Below are 974 nucleotides of genomic sequence, written 5' to 3'. Positions count from 1 at the left end.
ATTGGGGCTGTGTCTATGCTCTACCCCACAGGGCCCATGGGGGTGGATTGGGGCCGTGGCCGGGTGCACTGAGCTGTGGCTATGCTGTGCCCCACAGGGCCCATAGGGGGTGGATTGGGGCTGTGGCCGGATGGCACGGGGCTGTGGCTATGCTGTGCCCCACAGGGCCCATAGGGGGTGGATTGGGGCTGTGGCCGGAGGCATGGGGCTGTGTCTATGCTCTGCCCCATAGGGGTCTTTACAGTTTAGTCACCTTGAGCTCAGGCTACGGCCATCCACACTGTACCTGGGCTCAGAGCCCATCCAGCCCGACAGGATTATTCTCAATCACAGCAGCGCCCCTCAGCCCAGGCCATGCACGACTCTCCCTGGTTGTGCAAGGCGCTGCACAGACTCCAGAGACACAAAGAGCCTTAAGCTGCGGTGGGTAAATAGCCCGGAGCAGGGGGCAGATGGGGATGGGACACGGCCACCCAGGCAGGCCCCAGGCCACGGCCCCCTGCCCATGTCCCGTGTGGGTGATTTCCCGGGGCTCTCTCCCTGCAGGCCCATCATGCTGGAGGCAGAGAATTTCACCCTCTTCATTAAGAACAGCATCCGCTTCCCGCTCTTTGACTTTGAGAAGTGAGTACTCAGGGCGGCTGCTTGGCGTGTGTACAGGACCCATCCACCTCAGCTCTCCTGGGGGTCAGGGCCCGACGCTCAGGGACACGGAACCTGCTTTGCCCTGCGTTGGCAGCGTAGAGGGATCTTGAGGTGGGTGGAAATGACCCCCTGAGGCCCCATGGTGGAGGAGTCTCCCCAGCCGGCATGGGGCTGGGGCAAGGGCCCTGCACTCACCCTGCTCTCAGACACTGGATCAGGGATATGGCCCAGGCAGCACTGTACTGTGGTTATTCTGTGTTCCCCAGGGCCCATAGGAGGTGGAGTGGGGGGCGTGGCCAGATGGAACTGCATTGTGGCTATTCTCTGCC

General features: G+C 62.4%; 1 protein-coding gene across 1 annotated transcript in view; it reads left to right on the top strand.

The window, feature by feature from the left end:
- P2RX3 (purinergic receptor P2X 3) overlaps positions 1-974 on the top strand; it is a gene marked incomplete at its 5' end in the record, with an annotated part of 7,523 nt that overhangs the window by 1,332 nt on the left and 5,217 nt on the right. The window contains one exon of the mRNA XM_026646124.2: positions 547-624. Within this exon, the coding sequence (XP_026501909.1) occupies positions 547-624 (78 nt within the window). The remainder of the gene's footprint in view (positions 1-546; positions 625-974) is intronic.

This window comes from Terrapene carolina, unplaced genomic scaffold (assembly GCF_002925995.2).
Source record: "Terrapene carolina triunguis isolate 2854851 unplaced genomic scaffold, T_m_triunguis-2.0 Scaffold34092, whole genome shotgun sequence".
Lineage (NCBI taxonomy): Eukaryota > Metazoa > Chordata > Testudines > Emydidae > Terrapene > Terrapene triunguis.
Note: the sequence above shows the minus strand (reverse complement) of the source record. Positions and strands in the feature narration are given on the sequence as shown.